We start from the raw sequence: 17,992 nt of genomic DNA, 5'->3' as shown, positions 1-17,992 counted from the left end.
TGTCACGGCCTGTCACACCCTTCCCAACTCACCTCCGACCGTCGCTCTCATTCCCGACGCATAGACTCCGATGGCAAGTCAATTTAACGCCCAAGCGCTGCCCGCGACCTCTTCCTACCATTTCCTGGTGTTATAGAGGCTTAGCAGCGTTTTCGGGCTGGATGCATCCACTTAGGTTTCGCTGACAAAATTTCGCTTCAGGCCTCAACCGACCTTGCCGCCACCTACGCCGCCCTGATCCTCGCCGACGATGGCGTCGAAATAACCGTGAGTAATCACCCGAGCGGCCATTTTGTGTGTTTTCTTAAATCTTACATTCCAGTCTGACAAAATTGTCACTCTCACATCCGCCGCCAACGTCGAACTCGAGCCGATTTGGGCCACACTGCTCGCGAAAGCACTCGAGGGCAAAAACGTAAAAGATCTGCTGTCAAATGTTGGCTCTGGTGGCGGAGCGCCGGCTGCTGGTGGCGCTCCCGCTGCCGCTGCTGGTGGTGCTGCTGCTGCTGAGGCGCCGAAAGAGGAGGCTAAAGAAGAAGAAAAGGAGGAATCAGACGACGATATGGTACGTTCTGTTTTCAGCCTGTCTCTCTTGTCCATATTAACACATTTTTCTAGGGCTTCGGTCTCTTCGACTAATTTTTTCCCTTGCTTGTATCTTCCCCAGACCCAAAAAAATGTTCTACCCATCCTCTGAGCTATATGACCATGCAACCTTGTTTCTTCTTCAGTTTTCGTTGAGAATATCCTACAGCAATCCTGCCAACCTATCCATGAATAGTCAACTAGTCAGGGATGACCCAAGTCCACTGTCGGCAACCGTAGCAACTCGAGCACTTCATTTACACCGATATTCTGAACCGCTGAACATTCGAGAAATCTGGATGCCATCATCGAATTGTAACGAAACTTCGAACGAGTGACTGCGTAGCGCAGCGAGGAATGCCTCCGTTTGACAAAAGCGGTCGCATTCAAGGTCACCGGCTACCTTGAACTCGTGTGATTCTACGTTTTTCCAATGGTGTGGAACAAGATGACGAACTTCAGATAGAGCAGAGTACGCGCTGTTGTGCATCTGAATTCAGAAAATATAATAATTCTTCTACACTGAGCGGCAGCCATACTACACACCAAAACGAACTTCTTTACACCTCCTTCCACTCCTCAAGCCGCTTCGTGGCCACCTGCAATCGTTCCCGTGTGGCATCCAGTTGGCTCAAGGTGTCCTCGGGGAAGATATGGCGATCTGACGGGGAATCAGATGGTAGGGAGTGTAGAATTTTGGGTTTTCGCGCAAGGAGGTGCAGATACGTTTCTCGGAAGGTGGGGACGATCTTGTCTAACCACGAAAATGCAGTTAGTGGGCTGATCTTCGGGTGTTGTGTTCGATGTCTCTCAAGGCGGTGATTCCTGAGGTGTTCATTCAGCCTCAGGCACAACGCACGTTCTTCCGAGGTCAGAAGGCCAAGTGTCGCCTGGACAGCATCTTCGATAACATCTGAATCAGCACCGCCTGCTGGAGAATATGAAAGCAGCTTGGTAACTGCATCACAATATGAGTTGAGTGTATGGTGAGGAAAAGCAGACACACTCCAGTTTAAGCCAGCCGCTTTGAGTATGTCTCTATGTTCCGTTCTCGTATTTTCAAACATCTCATCGTTGCACGCTAGATTTGAAAAATTAGCATTATTTCGTAAATTCTTCTGTCCACACACCACGAAGCACGCAAACCACAGCCTCATACTCCTCTACAATCTCCAGCCTCTTGACCTCGGCATTAAGGTGCTTGACATTTTCTTCCATGTCTTTGGTGTGTTCCCGTCTGAGGAGGTTGATGCTTTCCCTATCCTTCTTGCGCTCCGCCTCAGCTTCCCTGCTCGCTTTTTCCAACGTCGCCAACCGTTCAGCGAGGGTTTTGTTTCTGGAGGTTTTTGTCATTGAAGAGGACATCCTTGCACGTTCATCGACTGACACTTCTTTCACCTTTCCGTGCCTCTCGGATTTGGACGGTCGTGAAAATATCTCGCTCTTGTCTGGGCCGTGAAACTGGGCGACATAGTCGCTTGAATCCCAACTATGGTCTGGGGGTCCGTTCATGCCGCTAGACATGGCTTCATTCAGACTTCGGAGCGTGGGGGAGCTGATATAGACCACGCGGTTTGGTTCAGAGGGCGAGATGAGTGTCGCTTTGGTTGTAGCTCCAGGCATGGGGGTAGAAGTTTAGCGTGCTTGAGGGGCTTCATGTTTCAATATTTCCAATGCCCCGCTGCTGAGAGACCCAGAATCAGAAGCGTAACCTTACGCAGACTACTGATCGTTTTCTTTTTCTTCTAGTTTATGGTCAACCAACATACTTGTTTTCAAGTCTCGACCAGTAGCTGGTACACAGCCTTCTCCAGCCTTTCGCTCGCCTTCTGGAACTCGGCATCTACAATTGACACCAACTGCGTTCCGAAGACCATCGCAATCCCGCTCGTCGGATCCACCATGTACATCGTGTTTGCCCAGCCTGATCAAAGTTTTCAAACCGGCATATGTTTCTAACTGAGTGCATACCAAACCAACACCCAGACCCTGCCCGTCGATGGCCCGGAATATCAACAGTGTTGACCAGCATCCCCAGCGAAAACTGCGCTTTGCCTTGCGGTACGTTGAGCTCGCTCTGCATCATCTGCGCCATGCCCCCCATCGCTACGAGCGCGCTGTCTGGCAGTGAGGGAGAGAGCAGTGACTCAACAGATGATTTGCTGAGAATCGGGTTCGAAGCCTTGCCAGCTGTCCGCACGGTCAGAGAATCCTGAGGCTGATTGCGTCGCAAACACAAACCATGAATCTGTAAAAGATGCCGCAAGAGGGTTAAATAGTCGTGTTGCGTTCCATAGAGGCCGACACCACCAAGACACAACGTTACTACGTTACCATTTTCAGTCCGCTCTTGCATTGGTCAAAAAAGCTTACTAGAATCTGTATCGATAAGTGGAGGGAAGCTCCAAGCCTCGAGTTTTCCGGTGGCGAGGTCGCGAAAAGTCATAGGGAGCAATCGTGCTTTGCGCTCAGGTGTGTCAACATAGAAGGAGATCGAGGTTATTCCGAGAGGGTTAAAAATGTGCTCTTTTCTAGTATTTCGGTGAGCAGTAGCTCATTCAGAGCAAACCAACTAACGTACAGATACACTTCCAGCGACTTGCCCGTCACACGTTCAACGATAAATCCCACAAAATTCGTTCCAAAGCTGTAGGCAACTGGACTGTAGTGAGAAGAGGTTCAGGCATAATCACGATATGGCTTACAATCTGTCCCAGGTTCGAATTTCAAAGGAATTCCTGGCATATCACCCTAATGATCGCTCACTATAGAAGACGACCTGCGCGTATCAAGCGCCATACCTTGACGTTCCGGCAAAAAGCCTCGATCTCTTTGCCGGCTTCTTCTTTGGAGTAGTCGTGGTAGTACAAATCGCACAGATACGCGCGAGGCCCAGTCAAATACGTCAGAAACATCTGATAGTCCAACCCACTGGAATGGTTGAGTAGATGCCCGACCGTTATTGGGGTGGAGTTTGGCTTCGACGCCGTTGGCTTGCGGGTAACGGGGTCATACTCTGTGGCAATGACGGTGTTCGCGAGCTCAGGAATATATTGTGAAGCAGGTGTCGACAAAGAGAGTTTCCCTTGCTCGATTAGCTGGAGGATTGCAATCTGGGGTATGCCTTAGCGCGACGTACACGACGAGTTAGCAGTCACGCACGGAGGTGATAAGTTTAGATTGGCTGCAGTAAAAGAACAGCGAGTCGTCATCCACAGCTTTACTCGCCGGATCGTCGAAGACGGTGTTGCCCAAGTTGCGCGAATAGAGCACACCCTCTGTATCAGTGACCGCAAACGAAACTGCTGGCACAAGTTGGCCTTCAACCGCCTCTTTCTGCGTGCGCGTGAGTTTGGCCAAGATTTGCGAAAACACTCTTACCAGAAGTTGTTCGAGATTATCTTTCTGAGCGGAAGTGAGAGGCATTGAAGCAGGGGCGAGTTCGTGCTCGTTTATATGTCGTCTGAATTAACCCTATGTGGGGGCACAGTAATCTTCCGAATCTTCGGACCGGAAGTTCTTGAACAGGTGACTTGTCCACCAGACAACTTGATGATGCTCGCTCCCGTTCGGATCTTTCGTCCAAGACGTGATAGACCGTGAGGGGAAAGCGTAGGCCAATTTCAAGTTGGCATTGTATGTTGCGGCGCTTCGACTCTGCCATAATCTCGTCCCAAGATGGGAAAGTCGAAGGGCTAAGGTCAACAACTCGACTCCAACATCTGTCTAGACTTCTCGGTTGATCGTCTTCTGGAACTGAACGCAGGCGAGCGCGCGGGTGGTTGGGCGACGGGCTCAGGCTGTCGTGCTGATGGCTCGTTTGGAGTGGAATTTCGCTAAGGCTGAACATTGAATAGTGAGGCAATGCAGTCGCTTGGGAGAGGAATGGATGAAAACGACGTTAACCTGCCAGTGTTTGGCATTAGAAACTTTGCCAGCACCAAAGACCCATAAAGAGCACGCACCTGTTGACAAAGTTTCTAGACTAGTACTTCCGTATCATCACGCTCCCTTGACCTCCAACGCCCATCGTTTCTCTCGCGGTCTTTCGAGTGGTCAATTTGAGAGGACGAAGTGTTTAGGTAATTCAGCGATCGGAGATCATCGGACCCAACATCGCTCAACCTTGAATGGTTAAACCAGACTACTTACTTGCATCCCGTCCATCCATCGCACCCAACCCAGCGGTCCCAGCCGAGATGATGTTGCTCTTCTACGAGAGATGGCGGTTAGTTGCGGTTTCGGGTGTGCATTTCGCGTTTCTGAGCTATGTTTCGAGTCAATGTTGCGTGAAAGGTTCAATTCTTGAAATAATAATATCCTATACAAATGCGCTTTGTGATTCATCCATCAACCTCGACCCCCCTGGTTTGCCGCAAGTACTGGAAGCTTGAAGGAGTCAGGCAATGATACGACGTATAATATTCAGTCTCGAACCTCAATTTGTCTCTCTCTCCTCTTGTCATTCATCATCACCGAGCGAGGCAATGTCATCCTTGTCCATGCTCTGCAATTCCTCCTCGGCCCGTGTGAGTTTCACTCTCTTCCGCTCTAGTCTACTCTCGGCGCCATACGGAAAGATACTGGTTTCCGTCTGATCCCTCTCGAGGAGCTGGGGTTTCCGAGCAAGCATTGCATTGAACGTGGTTGAATGCGTTGGGGCAATGTCTTCCAGCCACATTCGGGCAACGTCTGGACTCGTTCGAGGGTGCTGAAGTCGGTTCCGCGGCTCTCGCATGGTTTTGAGTCGGGAGTGGAGGAATCGACAGAAAGCCTGTTCATCTGGTGAGAGAAGTTGGAGTCGACTGGACACTGCAGTGTCGAGTTCCTGATCATCTTTGGGGCGGTAATCCAATAGTCGCGTGACTGCATGACAATGAATAAGACATATGAGCACAATCACAACCCACTGTAGTCGAGCTTATTCTCCTTGAGAAGTGTCTTCATTTGTTTGTTTATGTTGGCAGGGTCGAAAAGTGTCTCATTATATGCTTCATGTAGAGTGAGTTGGAGCATCATTCCTATCGAGAGAACACACCTCGAAGCGAAGAAGATATAACCTCAAACTTCTCTATCAATTCGAGCTCTTGAATTTGCGCTTTTAGATCGTAGATCATCGATCTCAGGCCCTCGCGGCGTTTGGTTTTAGCGTCGAAATTGTCGGTTTTGAGTAAGCGTACTTGACGCTTCAAGGAGGTTATTTGGGCGTTGGATTCTACCATTTCGTGCTTTAGCGATGCAACTTCGGCTTGGTTTTCGGCTTTGACAGTTTGTAATTCACGTCTGAGCGATACGAATTCGGTTTCAAAGTCGCCTAGTCGTTTCTCCAAGGCGTTGACTGATGTTTGTGCTCCATCTCTTCTGACAAAATCGTAAACACGTCGCATCCCACTTCTTGCGTAAGCGCTCACTGTTCTCGTATCTTTTGGTGTCTTTCCCGAGCAGGCAGCCGTGTGAACGTTGGAGTACCACCAGGACTAGAGCGTTGGGAAACGTAGTCTTCAGAGTCCCAACTAAGGTCAGGGAGACCGTCAAGACCACTTGACATAACCGAGTTCAAGGCATTTATAGTGGGCGATCGAATTTGAACTTCTCGCTTTGGTCTGGTTGGAGAGACGAGGATGGCTCGAATCATGGATGAAGTGAAGAGAGGAGAGTAGCGTCACAGACAATGTCCACGATGTCACGTTTATGATCGAATGCCGTTGGACTGCCATTGCAATCGCCCAATAGCCGCAACGCAGAAAGTAATATGGGCCAGCTTCGTCCAACAGCGACGAAGGGAGTTGTATTGTCTTCAAATCCTTATGCTCCAACAAAATGCGACACTCGAAATCTCATCCGAGACCAAGCAATTAAATATGACGTGGATTGAGTGTCGAGTCCGGTCGCGGGGATTGCCGCATAACAACAGCTTTTGGTGCTACTTCATAACGGAGGGGAAGTTGCGCGTCTCATCTGCTGCCTGGTCAGTTCGTTCGCATGTCCTTGGCCATGATGAGGAAAGCTAACCGATTTGAGTTGTCCTAAAACACCTTCCTAAGTGTCATAGCTTCTTCAAATAAGCAACCTTTAGATTGACTCAGTTTTTGCTTTCGGGCGGCGTCGTTAAGTGACGATACAGCGTCCGGTTCTGGGGCTTTTAGCGAGTGACGCGCGCCGAGGATTTTCAAGGGAAGCCAAAATAGCCTGGTTCCAATCGATAAACCTGGAGAAAGGCAGAACGAGGATACTCACCTGTTCAAAAACAGTGTGCAATCCATCCCTCGTCAGCGCTGAGCACTCCACATACCGCGCTGCCCCAACCTCCACCGCGCGTCGCATTCCCTCCGCAGTCTCCACTACCCGTTCTCCCTTGCCTTTCAGGCGTTTCAGCGTCTTGTCGTCTTCGCGGAGGTCAATTTGGGTGCCGACAAGGATGAAGGGGACATCAGGGCAGAAATGCGTGATTTCGGGGACCCAGCGATCGCGGATGTTGGCAAACGAGGCGGGCATTGCGACACAGAAGCAGAGAAGAAACGCGTCAGTTTGTGGATAGGACAAGGGCCGGAGGCGGTCATAGTCTTCGCCGCCAGCAGTATCGAACATGACGACCTCGTATGTTTTGTCTCCAACGGTGAGGTCTATTGCGTAGCCATCCGCGCACTGGAGGTCGGTCAAGACAGGTGGTATATTTCGCAAAGGACGACGAACCAAAGGAGCATATGTACCCGGAAAATTTTGTGTGGCGGAAGAGATAATCAGAGATGTCTTCCCAACAGCGCCATCTCCAAGCACGACCGCCTTGAAGTATTGGGGAGGAGGCATGGTTCACATCAACGCTGCTTGTTGTGGTTTTGTCGATGAAGGTAGCAGGTTGACGCGCACGGAAATGATGGGATCACCACAAAGAGAAGAACAGCGACGATACAACTACAAGATACGTACGACCGAACCATTATACGCCTTATCGAAACGCGCTGCACACCTCATTCGACATATCTGTCAAAGACAAAAGTGACACGGTTTGCGGTATTCTGAGTCGGCGTCAGCCATTTGTGGTTGGACGAGACTGAACATCAGTTAGTTGGATCAATCTTAAGAATGTGGTTGCTTGAATACTGACATCGACATGATCCTGTTACAATACAACGCAGATACGAACTTGGGGTCGCGAAATGGTGGGTCTCGCCCGTCCCTCTAAAGCAGCGTCGAATACCTACAATGATCTGCATCAGCATGTAATTTTCGAGAGTTGAAACAGTCAGCATACCTTGTCAAAGAGGTCTGCCAACCCTTCTTTCGTGCGGCCGCTGCATTCAGCGTATTTCCAGGCATTTAGCTCTTGTGTGAGACGGCGCCCTTGCTCAGTTGAAATCGGGCGTCTGTGTTCTTTGACCAGGGCCTCAACAGTGTCACAATCGTTGCGAAGGTCAATCCTGGTGGCGGCAAGCACGCGAGGTACTCCCGGACTGTGGTATTCAAGCTCGGGAAACCATTTGTCGCGACAGTGGTCGAACGAATCGGCAGAGTCAACGGAAAAGCAGACGAGGAAGACATCGGTTTGAGGATAGTTCAAAGGACGGAGGCGGTCGGCATCTAGGCGCGATGAAGAGATGTATCCAACACACAAGACAGAAAGCAACCTGCAGTGTCAAGTATTTCGTAGGGATATGTTTTACCTTTGATAACAACTTCAGCCGAGTGTGCATAGAGGGTCTGCGAGTAAATGAAAAAAAGTTGAGGTAACAGATTGTGGTGGTTTACGCTTGAGCAATCTTCAACCGGAAACCGGTCCTTGAAGTGGGAAATGAGTAACGAGGTCTAAATGAATCAAAGTCAGTCGAGTCGTTCGGAAACCACTCTGGACGCGACCTTGCCAATCCCATCGTCACCCACGACGACCACCTTGACGGGATGGGCCATGGTGTTAGCTTTCGCAACAATCAGCGCTGATCATGATCCAAGGAAAGTTTACGATCAGTGACGTGTCACGCTTGACTTTTCTTGTCCCTGGACCACCACCACTGGTGGTGGCTCAGCCAGTGGCGTATACTGTCCGCTGCTCAAGACGACGAGGATGCTACCCTGCTGAACCCGGCTCTTTGCTTCTGGCAAGAGTACGATTAGCCCCTTGGTGGTGTGCCAACTCTCTTGGGATCCGACCATCGAGTCGAACAGCCTATTCGGCTGAAACGCGTGTACTTACCGCGAACACCGACCATCACGTGTCGGGCCGACCAACGCGTGTCGGAGACGACCAATACATAGGGTCGCGAGCCAACGCAGGCTCAGAGTCACTAACGCAGTGGCTGTCCTTGCAACGCGCAGGACAAAGCGGGAACCATACCGCTAGCACGACCAAGTGCTCGCACGACCAGTGCGCCTCACAACCTCGAGGAAGCAGACGAATAATCAGTTCTGCGCCGCCAACCCCATTGCGGCACCACGGTCAAATAGACGAATTCTTACGCCCCCGTGAAGGATCAAACCTACGATCTCAGCTATTGCTGCTGTCGCTATCCGCGACTTCCCTCGCCTGTAGGGGCGCTTTGGACTACTCGAGGATGACCGGGACGACGAGGACGGTCCATCGATACCGGTTTCTTTGTTGCTCCGGCTCAAAGGAGCACGGGCGATGTCGATCGTGCCAAATCTCTGACGGGGCCCATCGAGTTGAAAGATGGAAGGCCGATTCGGCATTTTGGCGGGGGCTCACCACCTTCGCGACATTCCTGGTGGGTGGTTCCCATCTCAGAGGCTCACCAACTCTGGATTCTTTTTTCTGTTGCGGGTGGTTCCCGTTTTCCCCTCTTTTTCTTATGGTTTTTGGTAAGTTTCGGTTGTTCTCAAGTTGGTCAATACTCACTCTCATCAGGTATGATTCCTCAAGGATTACTTATCTGTTCCAAGGTAAGTCTTGTTTTGTGGTTCGTCTACCTGCGTCGTGTTTGTTGTCCGTCGGTACTTTCACGAATGCGATCCATGTTGCACTGTTCCAATTCTGTCCGCAAGCTGTCACTGATATAATTCGGATGTTGTTCGACATACCTTCACTTGCAATGCAGAGTATTAAGACCGTGATTGTAGGCGACAATGGGGTTGGAAAGGTACATATTTCCACGGGATACCAACACAATCCAATGAGACCCTCAGACAGCACTGCTCATCTCATTCACGACGGGCAACTTCCCAGCACGCCCTAATATTAGAGTTGTGGTAGGCTTGTTCAGCGAATGCTTGACTAACTGGGCGGTAGATCTTGGACAGCTACGCCGTCACCTTTATGTTGAACGAGGACCCTTACACTCATGCGGTCTATGATACTTTGGGTTAGTTTCTCGTTCTGCTTATCTATTCAAGTTATACCTGTTGTACTCCAGTGGGCACAGCAGAATACGACCGTCTGCGCCCTCTAAGCTACCCGCAAACCGACGTGTTTCTGGTGTGCTATGCTGTCGACTCTGAGGCTTCGTTCGTGAGCTCGCATATTATAAACCCCAGACACCACGCATCCTCGTCGCGCTCAAGACCGACCTCCGAGAAAATGCCGAGACCGTCGAGCGTCTAGCGCGGCAACACAAACGGCCAATCTCGACTGAACAGGGTTTGCGGCTTTCGCAGGGGCTGGGAGCAACAGATTACGCCGAGTGTAGTGGGCCCACGCGTGAAGGGGTGGAGGAAGTGTTTGACAAGGTATGCGTGTTCTTTCTTGCAGTCGAGGTCGATCGTATGCTGGGGCAGGTTGTCGTGGCCGCGATAGCATGGAGGGCATCCAAATTACCTATACCTTGGCCCGGGAGTCGCCGACGTTGCATTATCTTGTAATCCAATACATGCCGAGAGCCACTTGTTCCTTACATAGCGATCTTATGAGGTTTCTATCTTTGTTCTATGGTTTGATTTGATGTCCTTGTTTTATAGCAGAACAATGCAGTGCCCGTCACGGTAGACAACTTTATCTTGTTCAATTTGACAGATGCTCTCTTGCTTGGTGCTTTCACCACTTACACAATGCAGGCCATTAAGACTGTAGTCGTTGGCGAAGATGGAGTTGGAAAGGTAACTCAATCATCCAAGCACCAACTTGATTCAAGCAACACTCCAATCAGACCGCAATGCTCATTTCTTTCTCGACAGGGAAGTACCCAGCGGAGTACTGCCCTTCAGTCAGCTCGTTAGAGCCTTGGTTGTCGCTTCACTCACTGGCCAGTAGGTCTTTGACAGCTACGCCGTCACCGTGTTGTTCGGGCCCAAGCGAGACCCTTACACCCATGCAATATTTGACACCTTGGGTTCGTGCCTCACATGTATTCAAGTTGTGATGTTCGTGCTCATGATCTTTCCAACAGGCAAACCAGAATATGACCGTCTACGCCCTCTGATGTACCCGCAAACTGACGTGTTTCTGGTGTGCTTCTCCGTCGATTCCGAGACTTCGTTCCAGCATTGTCGCGAGCGCTGGTTTCCTGAGCTGGAACATCACAACCCTGGGATACCACGCGTCCTCGTCGCGCTGAAGACCGACCTGCGGGACGATACGGACACTATTGAACACTTAGCGAGGCAACACAAACGGCCGATATCAACTGAGCAGGGTTTGCGGCTGGCGCAAGAGCTGGAGGCGGCGGATTACGCCGAGTGCAGTGGGCTGACCCGCGAAGGACTGGATAAGCTTATGGAAAAGGTAATTGTTGTGTGTCTTACCACCAAGTTGGGTAAATTGTGCAGGTTCTCGAGGCAGCAATCAAGGGCATTCAAACTCGGGAGGCTCATCACGCATCGAGATCCGCTCTCCGCCGCCGACTACGACATTGTATCATCGTATAATCCTTAGAGACTCTGCAAGAGTTTGCTGAGGAAGCAGGGCACACGAAAGAGTTCGGGAAAAAGCCCGAGTGATGTCAATCAGATCAGCCTGATGTCAGAATGAGATTTGCCGGGCCCCGTTTGCATTCAGCTTTCGCGGCCATGACGGTACGACTCCCTCCGCTTTGGCTGTTGTTACGTTCGATTGGCGGCGCATTTGCCCTCTCTCAAGTCGTGGTCAACCATACGGTCGTGTTCGGCACCACATCTCCCTCTGTCAATGGTCTCGAGTTGTTTCTGGGTACTTGACGGACTGTGCCGGCTGCTGCCATCTTGTTGAATTTAACGATGCCTCAGGTCTACCATACGCTACTCCGCCGCTTGGACCACAGCGATTCAAGCCCGTTTCGCTCCTCCCGTTCTCTGGTCCAACATTCAACGCGTCACAATTTGGGCCGGCGTGCCTCCAGCTCAACGTATGTTACTGTTTCTAGCGCAGAGTTTCAAACGACACGTGAATAGCCAACGACGGAGATTTCAGAAGACTGCCTCACGCTGAATGTCTATCGTTCCGCAAAGTCCAGCCGTGCGAAAGGCCTCCCTGTGCTCGTTTGGGTCCATGGCGGAGACTTTGTTGGTCAGTGTTGTCGCTTATTTTTTGGCCGTTGCGCATTGACCTTTATAGCGGGTTCGGGCTCGCAGTACGATGGGAGCCAGATTGTTGCGCGAGCTGCTGAACGGGTCGGTCTTAACTTGACTAAATATCACAACTGAGCCAGTCCAAACAGCGATCTCCAATCCTCTTTGTTTCTATCAACTACAGGTAGGTCATGGATTAACAAACTAAAAATGAATGCATCGATGTCGCAGACTCGGCCCCGTAGGATTTCCGATTGGCGCAGACGCCACTGCAGAAAAGTCCCTCAATTTAGGACTCAAAGACCAGCTTGTCGCACTTGAGTGGATCAACAAACACATTGGATTTTTCGGTGGGGATCCTTCAAAAGTTGGTTTCATCCGTTCTTTTCCTGAAACCGACTGATTCTTCACAGGTCACGCTTTGGGGAGAAAGTGCCGGTGCCCACTCTGTGGACATCCACTTATATGGGACTTCATTGAAGAAATATGCGCGTGCCGGGATACTAGAGTCCACGTATTGGGACCCACAATATGGCCCAGACCATAATCTCGACAACTGGGTGTCGTTCATGAAGTCGGCCGGATGCAACATGGGAGAAGAAACATGGGAGAAGAGATTGGTTGCCTCAGAGGTCCAAATGTTTCGGCAGACGATTTACTTGCAGGCTGGGCCGCCGCCGCAAACGATCTGGCTTTCAATCCCGTTATTGATGGCCCCGGGGGAGTCTTGCCTGACCTGCCGTCAAAGCTGGTTCCGCGCTCGAGAATTCCTGTTATCGTGGGGAGCTGTAAGGATGAAGGTTGATTAGAGTTAAGCTTTTGGAGAGGTTGGTCGCTGATGTCGCTGCAGGAACGCTGTTTACGCCTCAAGATGTCGATTCAACAGCTCCAATCCGGGAATGGATCATCTCGCACAGTACGCCTTCCCCAAGTGGACCAGAAGCTTTAGCCAAAGCAGCGGACCGTCTTCTGGAGCTATATCCAAACGTGGCGGCACTCGGCGCGCCGTTTGGAACGGGGAACGAAACATTTGGTTTAAATTCGCAGTTCAAACGATGGGCGGCGATATGTAGGCTGTTTTCTTGGGCCATGCCCCATCTCACGTATGACAGGGGGAGACTTTTCTTTGGAGGCCCATATAAGAGAGCTGCGGCATTTGATTAGCTCGTTGGGAAATATGCCTTTATATGGGTACCAATTCGCTGACGCTGACGCTGAGTTTCTTGACATCGGGCAGGCGCCTCGCTCGCTTGGAGGTACTTCCTTTCTCTGCGAAATCTGATTTTTGGTTGATTGAATTATAGTTGCCCACGCGACTGACCTACCTTATATCTTCGGCAGTGGCGCTACACCACTGGGCGATTTGAAGACGCCTTCAGCTCAAGCGTTGAGCACACAGATGATGGACTACTGGATTTCTTTTGTCGTGACATTGAATCCGAATGACGGTCTTGGGTCGAAGCGTAGGTTTTCCTGTGTCCATTTCCTCCGCCTGACTTGTTTTCGGCAGGGACGCGCTGGAAGGCATACACAACGTCGAGCAAGGTTGGTAGTCAATGAGGCGTTGTTTTAGTACTTATGCCATTTGTAGAACGTACTCCAGCTGAACGGGACGGCCTCCGCGAGCATCGAGGACAACTGGCGGGAGGAGAGGATTGGGTTTATTTCCAAAAACGTGAATCTGTGGCATCGCTGACAAATGTGTTTATTCTTTGATGCCAAAAACCCGTGCTTCGTGACAGGCGTGACCACACCCTCTTATAAAAGACACACACCGTGTCCCATCGTCCAATCCACCCTTGCTCCCAACCCCCACCTCCAGCCACCCACCCACTCATCCACCACTCTCACATCGCACACAATGTCTGGCAAAGTCAGTGGCAAATCCAAGTCTGGCAAGGCCGCCGGCAGCGGTGGTGACGGAAAAGCCCAATCGCGTTCCTCGAAAGCCGGCCTCCAGTTCCCTGTCGGTCGTATCCATCGTCTGCTCAAGAAGGGCAACTACGCACAGCGTGTTGGTGCTGGTGCTCCAGGTGTGTCGCGTCTTTTTTTGCGGGATGGACATTGGTATTGACGCGGTGTCCAGTCTACCTCGCTGCTGTCCTCGAATACCTTGCTGCCGAGATTCTTGAGCTCGCTGGCAACGCCGCCCGGGATAACAAGAAACACCGTATCGTACCTCGTCACCTACAGCTCGCCATTCGCAACGATGAGGAACTGGGCAAGGTAAGGCTGTCCATCTTGGACTAGAATGTCGCTGACCCTCGCTTCAGCTTCTTGGCTCAGTAGTCATCTCGCAGGGTGGTGTTGTCCCCCACATCGATGCCGCCCTTCTCCCTACGGCAACTGGCAAGAGTGCGTGTTACTGTTTTTTTCTTCGTCGCTGTTTTACTGACTGGGACTCGTAGAAGGAAAGGGTGGTGCTTCGCAGGAGGCATAGACCATCGTATATCTCATTTATTACTCCCGATTTGTATCCAGACATGTACCAACACCAACACAGAGGCTTCTGCTCGAAATTGTTTCTCGTGACCTCACCCCAGTGTCTTTCTGTTGCTCGCCCATGACTCTCCTGACATGTCCATTTGAGTATAAGTATCATTATGTGCCGTTCGATCTACGAAGACACGAGATGGGCGTCTTCTATTAGTCCACTACAATTGGCCTTTGAGTCAAGCAGAAAATTGGTTGTCACCGGTTACCCGGGCCGTCGACACTTGGTTGCCTTGAACGACCAATGCCTCTGCTTCCTCCACTCAACTTTCCCAAATGGCTCGCAGATAACTCACATAAGTTGACACCACCAGTGAACAACTTCTGCCTCTATCAAGGCAAAGACTTTGTGGTGATGGCTGTTGGTGGGCCCAACGAAAGGAACGATTACCACGTCAACGAGACGGAGGAGTGGTTCTACCAGCACAAGGGCGGGATGCTCCTGCGTGTCGTCGACGATGGACTATTTCGCGATATCAGAATCGAGGAGGGGGAGATGTTTTTGCTGCCGCGTACGCTTCATGAGCTCTTGCCTCAAGTTTCTGCTATCTAATCTCGCTAGCTAATACGCCCCACAACCCCGTCCGTTTTGCCGACACCATCGGCCTCGTCATGGAGCGCGTGCGGCCGGAAGCGTCTCTTGACCGACTGCGCTGGTATTGCAAAAGCGAAGTACATTCGGAGCCCACCATTATCTACGAAGAGTCGTTCCATGTAACAGACCTCGGCACCCAGCTCAAGCCAGTGATCCAACGGTTAGCCTGCAGTTTTTATTTGCTTTAACTAGACTAACGACTTTCTAAGGTGGCAAGGCGACGAGAATATTCGGACATGCAAAGGCTGTGGAGCGGTCGCCAAACCCATGTAAAGCAGAAAGAAGGTATCAAATAGCAGTTTCACAACGTTATACAGTACAAGTCGTAATAAAGAAAAACGATTGTTAGAGTTGGACGGTCCCATCTTCTACCTCGGCCAGGCGCCAGGCTGCGATCATGCGAACCTCAGGATGGCGCACTAGGTTAGTGCCATGCACTAATTTGGCTCGAAAATAGGTAGCATACGCAGCAATCAGTACTAAACGATGTCATGACCAACTCAGCTTCACGGAAGAGTTCCACTCACACAGGTCAATAAATATCCAGTTGAGTACGAGCGTAGTCGTATAAAGGCCGCTGCAAGTACCAGCCCAGTCGCTTTCGTCTTTGTGGGGGCATTGCTCAGGTAGATAGGTGATCAACGAGGCGATAATCGCCCAGCAAACGGCGTATAAGACGAGAATCCGGATCTGAACAGTGACCCTTGTCCATTTGGTCGTCAAGCGGCGCCTTCCTGCACGGAAACTTGTCCAATATCAGAGGCGGGCAACCACAAGTAATATGGACTCACAGGACAATGATGACAAAAGTGGTCACAGAAGCAGTCAATGCCGCTGGACCGAGAACGTAGAAGGCGATGTCCTTGTGGTGTGCATTTCCGTTGGCGTAAGCAACGACGATGCGTGCGAAGAGCGCGACTTCGAGGAGGGCGGCAACAATTATAGCCACTAGAGGGGTCTAATCAGCTCTGGTTCAAAGATGAACAGTTGTACAAACACAGGAGGGAGACGCGTCGAATGCGGTTGGCTCTTGCCGCGGCAATAACGGTCGGTAAGTCCAAATCTGGTGTTGCGGGAGCAGTTGGTTGGAGAAGAGGCTCTGATTCAGCGACACGGTCCATCTTGAAGGTTGGGATAATTGAGACTGCTGGACCAAAACGCTTTTATAGAATTGAGATGGCGAACTGCGCGCTGGGCTGCGGCAAAGCTCATCTCTGCGGGTGCAAATCAGCTCCGCTATCTTCTGTCTAAGCAGCTGCGCCAATTGCAAGGTCAGTAAAGAATGGGACAAGTGTAATCAGCAAGTGAAAACATGCATGCGAACCGTGTTGGAACGTGATACTTAGGCTTCATGCTTTGGATACCGTTAGTTTACGAGTACTGCGGCGCAACAAGTAGGCAAGCGGAGAAGCCATCTATAGATGAGAGGCATGGGAATAAAAAAAATAGTTCGATGGTCCTCAAAAGTTCGGGCCAAGTGTTTGCTGGCCACGTGATCTGAATTAATTTTCTTCTACTCTGCACTTGAACGAACACTACAGGAAATGGACCTAGCAAACCCAATCTAAAGCGCAAATCAGAGCAAGATCAAAAACACTAAAGTTGTAAGCTTGTTAACGGACTGCGATTCGGTTGTCTAAGGCTCCACAAGAAAATCATCGATGTCTGAAAGAATTTCAAGTCTTGGTTGCATCCGCCTGTATCCGCACTGTACCCGCTCCTGAGGTTTGTCTGGGACGAAAAGTATAAAGGTCCAGCAAGCTCTATAGTAAAATCATGGGGGCCCCCGAGAAACGACTAACCTTCTACAGGTTTTGTCATTATTTTCGTCGCGAGGGACCGGCCGCGGCACAACCTCGGGGACTGGGCCTTTGCTTTAACCGTGGGTTAGGAAATTCCGACTCCGGGTCTAGCGTCGAGCCCTCGTACAACCGGCTCGCAGACTCCCATTCGTCGGTGTCTAGTCCCAGTATCGCGTGTAGAACCGGCTGCCGCGAGAACCAGAATAGCCCGACCAGTGGTGGGTGGCGATACTGCCCGAGCGACAAGAACGTAGGCCATTGCAAGTTGGCAGCGTTGTGTTGGGTTTCTGTTCTCTTTTCAGGTACGCGACAACGGTCAGATTTCGGGACGGACCGGCCAACACCCGTGAGCTCGGGACTTGCGGTCTATGCTTTGGCGGCGTGGATGCGTCACTCATTGCAAGCGGATGGGTACTCGGGCCATGGTCAATGTTGGGGACTGGGTCCTTGCTTTAACCGTGGGTTAGGAAATTCCGATTCCGGGTATAGCGCTGAGCCCTCGTCCAACCGGATCGTCAATCTCCACCTGTTTACGATCCTGACCGAGTATCCTGTGTAGCCGGCTGCCTGGAGAAAAGCTTGGTTGTGCGGGTGGTTGGTTGGCGAAATTGCCTACCGGAGTCTGAGCGACACCGTCTGGTCGTTTGCAAGTCGTGTATGTCCCCTTTCATTTCGATGTTCGTTTTGTTCTGACTTGATTTATTCGCAGACCGGGCCAGGAGGTGATTCTTGCCGTCGGGAATGTCCCCTGGGGGCCTCACGGTCGCTCGGGGCACACGGCGGACCCGGCGTTCTCGAGTACTCCAGTACACAGCGAGTTGGCACTCCCCTCTGGTAAGCTTCATCGTTCTCGTCCTTTCAACTGCTGACGATTTGAGTCTAGTTAGCCGCGGACAATGTGAGCCGTCGTTGCTGTTCCCGAGGAAGGGTTGACAACCCTCGTGCACCCTTGTCGTGGGCCTCGGGCTTGAGACCTTCGGGTCGACCAATCGCACGTTAATTGACATTGCGCCTTTTTGAACGGGAAAAGAGACGGAAGAGTCGCAACATAGTAGCATGTAAATACAGATTGAAGTGCGAATCCGTCGTG

General features: G+C 51.1%; 10 protein-coding genes across 10 annotated transcripts; 4 read left to right on the top strand and 6 right to left on the bottom strand.

Moving 5' to 3' along the window:
- Positions 1–70: 70 nt before the first annotated feature.
- On the top strand, positions 71–639 carry MIND_00144000 (60S acidic ribosomal protein; the record flags this gene model as incomplete). The annotated part of the gene is made up of 4 exons (XM_037358367.1): positions 71–127; positions 202–267; positions 323–565; positions 619–639. The coding sequence occupies 4 exons, from the start codon at positions 71–73 to the stop codon at positions 637–639; spliced, it is 387 nt and encodes a 128-aa protein (XP_037226277.1).
- A 506-nt stretch (positions 640–1,145) lies between these two features.
- MIND_00143900 (uncharacterized protein) lies at positions 1,146–2,208 on the bottom strand (the record flags this gene model as incomplete). The annotated part of the gene is made up of 4 exons (XM_037358366.1): positions 1,146–1,543; positions 1,592–1,666; positions 1,716–1,921; positions 1,973–2,208. The coding sequence occupies 4 exons, from the start codon at positions 2,206–2,208 to the stop codon at positions 1,146–1,148; spliced, it is 915 nt and encodes a 304-aa protein (XP_037226276.1).
- Positions 2,209–2,360: 152 nt separating this feature from the next.
- On the bottom strand, positions 2,361–4,011 carry MIND_00143800 (Acyltransferase mlcH; the record flags this gene model as incomplete). The annotated part of the gene is made up of 9 exons (XM_037358365.1): positions 2,361–2,509; positions 2,557–2,775; positions 2,827–2,910; positions 2,959–3,116; positions 3,167–3,242; positions 3,291–3,336; positions 3,387–3,698; positions 3,748–3,921; positions 3,967–4,011. 9 exons carry the CDS (start codon positions 4,009–4,011, stop codon positions 2,361–2,363), a joined length of 1,263 nt encoding a protein of 420 aa, XP_037226275.1.
- Positions 4,012–5,047: 1,036 nt separating this feature from the next.
- Positions 5,048–6,220, bottom strand: MIND_00143700 (uncharacterized protein; the record flags this gene model as incomplete). The annotated part of the gene is made up of 4 exons (XM_037358364.1): positions 5,048–5,451; positions 5,496–5,576; positions 5,624–5,946; positions 5,997–6,220. The coding sequence occupies 4 exons, from the start codon at positions 6,218–6,220 to the stop codon at positions 5,048–5,050; spliced, it is 1,032 nt and encodes a 343-aa protein (XP_037226274.1).
- Positions 6,221–6,693: 473 nt separating this feature from the next.
- On the bottom strand, positions 6,694–7,392 carry MIND_00143600 (Ras family protein; the record flags this gene model as incomplete). The annotated part of the gene is made up of 2 exons (XM_037358363.1): positions 6,694–7,230; positions 7,279–7,392. 2 exons carry the CDS (start codon positions 7,390–7,392, stop codon positions 6,694–6,696), a joined length of 651 nt encoding a protein of 216 aa, XP_037226273.1.
- Positions 7,393–7,612: 220 nt separating this feature from the next.
- On the bottom strand, positions 7,613–8,490 carry MIND_00143500 (Small GTPase CDC42; the record flags this gene model as incomplete). Its single annotated transcript, XM_037358362.1, has 7 exons — positions 7,613–7,636; positions 7,691–7,702; positions 7,730–7,783; positions 7,838–8,163; positions 8,211–8,283; positions 8,332–8,388; positions 8,440–8,490. 7 exons carry the CDS (start codon positions 8,488–8,490, stop codon positions 7,613–7,615), a joined length of 597 nt encoding a protein of 198 aa, XP_037226272.1.
- Positions 8,491–9,247: 757 nt separating this feature from the next.
- Positions 9,248–11,401, top strand: MIND_00143400 (RhoGAP domain-containing protein; the record flags this gene model as incomplete). The annotated part of the gene is made up of 9 exons (XM_037358361.1): positions 9,248–9,396; positions 9,443–9,674; positions 9,721–9,783; positions 9,824–9,896; positions 9,948–10,009; positions 10,069–10,388; positions 10,645–10,741; positions 10,781–10,859; positions 10,917–11,401. The coding sequence occupies 9 exons, from the start codon at positions 9,248–9,250 to the stop codon at positions 11,399–11,401; spliced, it is 1,560 nt and encodes a 519-aa protein (XP_037226271.1).
- Positions 11,402–11,493: 92 nt separating this feature from the next.
- Positions 11,494–14,452, top strand: MIND_00143300 (Carboxylic ester hydrolase; the record flags this gene model as incomplete). The annotated part of the gene is made up of 17 exons (XM_037358360.1): positions 11,494–11,674; positions 11,731–11,849; positions 11,896–12,010; positions 12,059–12,114; positions 12,162–12,196; positions 12,244–12,379; positions 12,426–12,586; positions 12,643–12,812; positions 12,863–13,081; positions 13,125–13,268; positions 13,317–13,479; positions 13,523–13,557; positions 13,604–13,687; positions 13,755–14,045; positions 14,099–14,238; positions 14,286–14,367; positions 14,421–14,452. The coding sequence occupies 17 exons, from the start codon at positions 11,494–11,496 to the stop codon at positions 14,450–14,452; spliced, it is 2,163 nt and encodes a 720-aa protein (XP_037226270.1).
- Positions 14,453–14,716: 264 nt separating this feature from the next.
- Positions 14,717–15,373, top strand: MIND_00143200 (3-hydroxyanthranilate 3,4-dioxygenase; the record flags this gene model as incomplete). Its single annotated transcript, XM_037358359.1, has 3 exons — positions 14,717–15,017; positions 15,068–15,260; positions 15,310–15,373. The coding sequence occupies exons 1-3, from the start codon at positions 14,750–14,752 to the stop codon at positions 15,371–15,373; spliced, it is 525 nt and encodes a 174-aa protein (XP_037226269.1). The 5' UTR covers positions 14,717–14,749.
- A 72-nt stretch (positions 15,374–15,445) lies between these two features.
- On the bottom strand, positions 15,446–16,221 carry MIND_00143100 (uncharacterized protein; the record flags this gene model as incomplete). The annotated part of the gene is made up of 4 exons (XM_037358358.1): positions 15,446–15,579; positions 15,628–15,845; positions 15,892–16,048; positions 16,098–16,221. 4 exons carry the CDS (start codon positions 16,219–16,221, stop codon positions 15,446–15,448), a joined length of 633 nt encoding a protein of 210 aa, XP_037226268.1.
- Between the last annotated feature and the right edge of the window lie 1,771 nt (positions 16,222–17,992).

The sequence above is a fragment of the Mycena indigotica genome (assembly GCF_014461135.1).
Source record: "Mycena indigotica strain 171206Taipei chromosome Unknown Mind.scaff0001, whole genome shotgun sequence".
NCBI classification, from domain to species: domain Eukaryota; kingdom Fungi; phylum Basidiomycota; class Agaricomycetes; order Agaricales; family Mycenaceae; genus Mycena; species Mycena indigotica.
Note: the sequence above shows the minus strand (reverse complement) of the source record. Positions and strands in the feature narration are given on the sequence as shown.